At 41.3% G+C, this 7,149-nt stretch overlaps 1 protein-coding gene across 1 annotated transcript in view; it reads right to left on the reverse strand.

Moving 5' to 3' along the window:
* Positions 1–6,062, reverse strand: part of OLFML1 (olfactomedin like 1) — a 10,954-nt gene extending 4,892 nt beyond the window's left edge. Inside the window, exons 1-2 of the mRNA XM_026651569.1 lie at positions 5,937–6,062; positions 3,688–3,976 (exon numbers count right to left, since the gene is read on the reverse strand). Of these exons, the coding sequence (XP_026507354.1) occupies positions 3,688–3,976; positions 5,937–6,062 (415 nt within the window). The remainder of the gene's footprint in view (positions 1–3,687; positions 3,977–5,936) is intronic.
* Positions 6,063–7,149: the final 1,087 nt, after the last annotated feature.

Below are 7,149 nucleotides of genomic sequence, written 5' to 3' on the forward strand. Positions count from 1 at the left end.
GCTACAGACACTGGCTGGCGTCCTTCCCGCTGCTAATTCCCCAGTTGCAGAGGCGTGACCCAGGCCGGCCCGTGACGTCGTAGCTCCCCACCGCCCCCTAGCGGGAAGGCGGACCGACACCGATCACACAGGGTGAGAAGAGTAGTATTATCACTATTACCACCTGCTTTAACCCTTTGACAGCATGTTGACAAAGATTAAGAGAGCAGATTCTTAGCTCAGTGATTCTCAAACTTTTGTACTGGTGACCCCTTTCACATAGCAAGTCTCTGAGTGCAACCCCCCTTATGAATTAAAAACATTTTTTAATATATTTAACACCATTATAAATGCTGGAGGCAAAGCGGGGTTTGGGGTGGAAGCTGACAGCTTGCGACCCCCCACATAATAACCTCATGACCCCCTGAGGGGTCCTGACCCCCAGTTTGAGAACCCCTGCCTGATGTAATTTGATTTAGCTCCACTGAAATCAGATATATACCACCTTAGGATCTGCCCTGAAGCTTTTTAAAAAGGTTCTGATTCCAATTTTTAAATTTTCTGTTGTGTGTTTCTGATTTCACACTGCTTCTGACTGGAAATAAAATATACCACCTAACATGTACATACTGTATATAATTTGCATCAATTAGTGAATTTCATAGGGGCGAGATACTATTTAGAGATGAAATTTAAGAGGATAAGGGCTTTCAATAAAACATAATATATATATGTACTTCATATTATATTACATGTTAGTACATGCTGAATTTGCAAATTCAAAATTGAATTTTGCTTGCAGCCAAGTCGCTTACTGTGTGATCTTGATAGGGAATTACAGAGAATATTAAAATATATGGAAAATTTACCAGTAGATTAAGTAATTTCAATGTCTATTGAATTATCCTTAGTATTGAGGCTGTGACCCAAAAAAAACATAAGCCACTTAATTAGTTGGCACAGCTGCAACCAACTGTGAGACACTAGAGTTTTTCCTGGAATGTTGCTGTGACAGATACTGTGGACATATGGAAAATCTAAAGATTATTGTATCTAGTTTATAAATGTTATATGTATTTTATGGACTACGGATGGTATTCTGGGTCCATGTGGGAGCTAAAGAGTTTCGTGCAGGAACTAAAATAATTGGGAAGTAATTAATGCAACTTTCTGGACAGATAACAGGTTTGGAGAAACTTTGTCCGCCTGGGGAATTGCATAGACTGGTTTAACCTGGATCTACAAGCCTGACAAACAAAGAACCCAGAGCTCTATAAAATGACCACCTTGGACACAGGGAGCAGGATCAATCCATGAAGGATGTAATATGTAGAATGTATGTTTTAGGTGTTGGGATATGTGAAAAGATGCCTGCTTGTCTGGCAAGGAAAGAGAACAGCCAGGTGAAAAGCTGACCCAGCAATCTGATCAGGTAAACAACTGGGTTAGCAAACTAATCTTAATGCTAGGCAGAAAAAGTGTTTATACAATATATAATGAACAGCTTTGTAATAATGTATTTAAGGCGAGCACCTGAATGTGGCTGTGAGCTTGCATTCAGCCCTATGCTATGCTCTGTTTTGGTGGACTGATCACTCACTGAAGCAGCAAATAAATGACATACTTCTTCAGCTCAAGAGAAGGTCTGTGAACTTGTGCATTCTGGGTGGCATGGAAAAAAACAGTCCACACCCTTACCCAACCTCAGAACTGAAATGAGACTGTGACCCAGAGGGACAGGCCCTGTGAAAGGACCTGAAGTACTTTGAAAATTGCCATCGTCTCCATATGCAAGGTGGGTGACACCTGGTAAGCCAGGCTTGGGTATAAGCTGTTTATTATTTTTAAGCTGTCTTTTGTTCTGAATAAATAGTGCTTTGAACTAGCCTGGTCACTGATTAACCCTGTCATTGCCCCTTAATGAACAGGGCTGCAGCTCCTACAGTTTAAGGCTAGAAGGGACCCCAGATCATCTAGTCTAACCTCCTGTAAATCACATGCCACGAACACCACCAACCAACCATCCACACACAAAACCCAACTAAAACTACACCAAAGTATTACAGCCCACTGAAGACTAAACTATTATATGCCAGAGGCAGAGAATAGGAGGGCCCCAGGTACACCCATGTTTGAAGCCCCTGCAATGTCAGGAAGTTGATTAAGTGAGATATATCCAGATAATGATGGCAAATGACCCACATCCAGCGCTGCCGAGAAAGGTGAAAACCCCGTCAAGATCATTGCCAATCTGATCTGAGGAGAAATTTCTTCCTGACTAGGGTGACCAGATGTCCCGATTTTATAGGGACAGTCCTGATTTTGGGGACTTTTTCTTATATAGGCACTCCCCACCCCCGTCCCTATTTTTTTCACTTGCTACCTGGTCACCCTATTCGTGACCCCTCATGTGGTGTTCAGTTAGACCCTGAGCATGTGAGCAAGAACCAGCCAGCTAAGCACGTGAGAGAGAGAATGCTTGGTGCCACTTCAGAGTCTTTTCCCTCCCCATCCAATGTCCCAACTTCACTTGTGGCCATCCCTGATGCCTCAGAAAAAGGAGATTACAAACAAAATCAGAACATGTGGGAGGGGCTCTCCCCACCATTGCCTCTGGGCCCTGCTACCTCTCCCGATGCTTAATTTGTAATAAAAGACGTGCCAGGGCTCAGCCCGGGCAAACCCCAGCGCAAATTAAGCACTGGCTGGGTGGTCAGAGAGCAGCGGCTGTGGCCAGGCACCCAGCTCTGAACACAGCACCACCGCCAGCAGCAGCGCAGACTCGAGGGTGGCAATGCCATACCTTGCCACGCTTACATCTGCGCTGCTGGCCAGCAGCTGCTGTTCTCCGGCCACCCAGACCAGGCTGCACTTGGAGGAGTTTCTGAGCCTGGGGCTCCCCTGGCCATACACCCACTGACCACCAGGACCGCAGGAAGGGGGAACCCAGGGGCTGACCCACTGGCTCCACAGGAGTGAGCCCTGCTGCCTGCACCTCCCCACCAGGCTGGCAGCTCCAGGCAGCATCACCTGCCCCCTGCCCAGCTGACCAGGTGGGGCTCCAGCCACGGGCTTGCCCGCACTCACCCCTACTCTGGCAGCCCGGCCCGCCAGCTTGTAGTACTCTGATGGCGACCACTGACAATGGGGCCCTGAGCAGTCACCCACCTCTAAGGCTGGCCCTGCTTCTGGCCCCCTACAGATTCCAGCTGTAGTCCTGAAGCATGAGATGCTGAACTTAATTCAGACTTGCTAAGGTGATCGCAGTGAATTGCAGGAGCGTGCAGCCTAAATCCCCAGTCTGGAGGCTGAGTGTCACGTGATGGTGATGATTAGAGGCTTGAGACCTAAGTGGAATACCCTTAAGGAGACCAAAAAGAGGTCAGAGGTGTAGTTGTCTTGGGAACTGTGACAGTTGCCCGAGCATACCTTTAGTAGGTTTTTTTTTAATGCTTTTAATGCTCCAATTAAAGAGCTATTTCCGAAGAACCAATTTAACATGCAATTCAGTATGTATATAACAAATATTTTAATTATAGCATTTCCCTTATCATTTTGGTGTATTTGTTTTCTTTGCTGAAAGCTCAATATTATCACACTTAAAGAACACACATTTGTAAATATACTTTATCCACATATCAGCATAAATGTATTGACTAGAGGATTGGCTCTCTTAGATCTAAGTTTTGAAAAGTAAATAGTTCTTACTTGCATTAAGCATGAGCTTGACTTTCCTTTTTTCTTCTGCGTCTTCATTTAGCTGCTTTTCCACTATGTCTTCATCTACTTCTACACAGGCAGTAGATTCTCTTGTTGATTGAAAATAGTCAATGTCCCTTTGTGCTCTTTCAACTCTTGTTAGCAAATGCTCCACTTCATTTTTAAACTCAGCCTTATAAACTTTCAGCCCCTCCAAGCGCGATATCATCCTCCTTGAAAAGTCACGGAATTCTTGTACATAATCCAGTATATCTTGGTTGCATTTTTCCAGCCTGCTCTTGAATTAGAATACAGAACATATAAATATATATTTGCTTGTGTGAACATGTGTATTTTCTATAGATAGGATCTTAACACATGGTTAGTTTATAAATACCACTGTCCCCCCTTCCCTTTCTGGTTTCAAACTAATTATCCCTGTCACTTATTAATCTGCATGAAAAAGTCACTGAAATTCATACTTGTGGTTAAATATCTATATTCTCCCTTGCTATGAAGTCTGAGGGCCAGATTCTTTGCTCTTCTTCTGTCAGCAGAGGGGAGCCCTGATAGAACCCATTGGAGGTTTGGGGTGTAGAACAGAGGGATCACTGATGACTCCCCTCCCTGAGGTCCCTCAAAATCCTCTCCTTAGGGTCTCTGCTGAGTCTGTCTCATAAAAATGTGAAAGCAGGGTCTGTTGGATCCAGGAAGCAACCACATTTCACATACTGTTCCTTTGCTGACCCAGCAGATATCTGATCTAGAGTTAATGCTACTTCCTCTTTTCTAGCATTTAAAATGGAAAATCGAAAGTGCTAACTTGGATTTTTGCATATGACCATAATCCCAACCAAGAGGCCCATCTACCCATCTCTCCTCCTCACTACACAAAGTGCCTCCATCCATGCTCCCAAATGTCCCAGGACTGCTTCTCCCTCCTTTTCTGCCCTTGCTACTGTCCCCTCCTCCTTCACCTCTCCCTTAGCCTTTAGCCAGACAAAAGTGTGTGTGGAAGGGAGAAAGACATTATTTCCCCCCTCTAGTTGAAATGTGTGGGGGTGGGAGATATCCACCCCCTGTCCACATTGCTTGTATAGTTACACATATATCAACTTCTATGGGTGTCCAAACATATGCGAGAACCTTAGGATATTGGTTGGTCTGAACCAGGGAAGATGGGGGAAACTTTTCTCTCCTGTGAAGCAAAAGGGAGGAAACAGACAGTTGAAATGTATATGATTGTCATTCTTGTGTAGGTTCGTGAAATGTTAATCCCAGCCCACCTAATGGGGAGAGAACATTGGTCCAATCCTTCACTGCTTTCTCAGTGAAGCCAGTAGGAGCTTTGCATGAGCAAGGAGTGCAGGAATGACTACTGTTAGAGCTTCTTTACAATTATTTTATTAACACAAATTATTACCAGACAAAGGCACGATAGCAATTCTTAGTAATTCATCCCATACAAATTCTGTCCTACTGTGTATGTGTCACATTTTTTAAATAAAGTATGCACAATGGTACATTGGTATTTAGGATCTAGGAATGCAAAACTTCTTATTTTTTTAATTATTTAATTAATTTTTATCATAATTAATTATGAATTATTTTTAATAATCTCATCTGAATTTAATTAGCAATACTCGGAGATCTTAACTGAAGAAAAAGGACAGGTACTGGAGTAGGTGGGAGCCCTGTTTGAGGGACTGTAATCTTATGAAATTTAGTAGAACCAAAACTTTTTGCAATCTCCCAACCACATAGGGATTTTTTCAGTCTCTTGTCAAGATGCAAATACACTTAAAGTTCAGATAGAAAAATGCCTTGTAAGCTTCCAACTATCTTCTGTGCTTACTAATTCATTATTAATCTTTTTCACCAATCCTGTTGATGCCAACAGGAAATGCAAATATTCTGGAGACATACTGTGACAGCAATTTAAACATTTTTAGCTAAATGTTATTGATGGGATTACACAGATGCAATTGATAGAAGAATTTGGCTCTGTATAATAAAATAAAATAAAAATGTTATGATATGATAAATAATGCTATGATAACACGAAATAATTAAAGTTGCAGGTTTTAGTTACCATGACATACTTTTAAAGTTTGTTTATTTTATTTGTTTATATTATTCATTATTTTACTGATGATTAACATATATGCAGTTTATATATGCAAGAACATGCACCACCTTTCAAATATATTTGCAACGAGACAATATTCCTATGACACAATTATACAGATAACACATACCTCTAAAGATAGAAAACGCCGGTTGATGTAATGCATTAGTACTTCATCTTGCATTACATATTGGGCCTCTCCCACGATACTTGTGAAAAATGAAACTAATAAAAATCTGAATTGCAAGATTACCATAGTTTTATGAAATCTTGTGGGGAAAAATAAAGAATTAATAATGGGAAGAAAAATCACGCTAAAACTGCCCCTCCAGAATTAAAATTAATATAATTACTGTGTGATACTATGATGTGAAAAAAATGGCTACAAATACTAAAACTGCAAGAATTAAAAGATTTAAAATGGCTGTTTCAGCTCCTTCAGTCTATCATTAAAACAATAAAGTTGTGGAAAGCATTGAGCTAGATGTGTTTATTTCTAGAAGCCAGATTAATGCTTTCCAGTTTGTGATCTTGTGATCAATCCCAGATGTTCAGTACTGAGTCACATAGAGCCTTTAGTCCAGTTATATTAAATAAAAACAAAAACAACCCCCACCCCCACCCAGAACAATATTTAGTGCCAGATCCTTTGCGGATGTAAATCAGAGCGGCTTCACTGAAGTCAATAGAGCTATGCTGATTTGCACCAGCTGAGGATCTGGTCCATAATATCTGTAGTTGTTGTTCTGAACAATCACAGTTGTTAGTGTAAAGCAATTTAAAACAACTTCTTCACTTTCAGTGTTTATCTGGGTACATATGTCTGTCTGTACTAGGTTAGAAAAATGAAAAATATTAAGATGCTCTTCTCTCATTTATCTATCTTAGGGTTTTATACTATCAACATAATATCCAAGCACCGTCCCACATAAAATCAATAGAAGCAGCAAAGTCCCTTGTGGATTTAATGGAGTTTCTGGCACTTCTCCCTTTTGGGAATAAAAACACTACTTGAGGTAAGGTTTTTGGTTTTAATTTGTTAAAAGAAATACTAATTTTAAGGCTTATTTGTTCTAGGTCTTTTTGGTCTTTTCTTTGAGTAGAAGGGGATGCATATGCATATCCAGAACCCTTTGACCAAGGGGATATGGCCACACAAACAGCACGGACAGTAAGAAGTTATGTCCTAGGCATCAGACATTTCCCCTTCTATTTGAACCCAAACACTACGTCTGTACTGCTCTTTCTCAGAATTCGGCACATCTTAATATTTTTTTCAGCATCCTTCTCTACAGTTTATTCTCACACCCACACAAGCTCTCCCTTCGTGCTCTCTCTAGCAT

Source organism: Terrapene carolina, unplaced genomic scaffold (assembly GCF_002925995.2).
Source record: "Terrapene carolina triunguis isolate 2854851 unplaced genomic scaffold, T_m_triunguis-2.0 Scaffold96, whole genome shotgun sequence".
Taxonomy (NCBI): domain Eukaryota; kingdom Metazoa; phylum Chordata; order Testudines; family Emydidae; genus Terrapene; species Terrapene triunguis.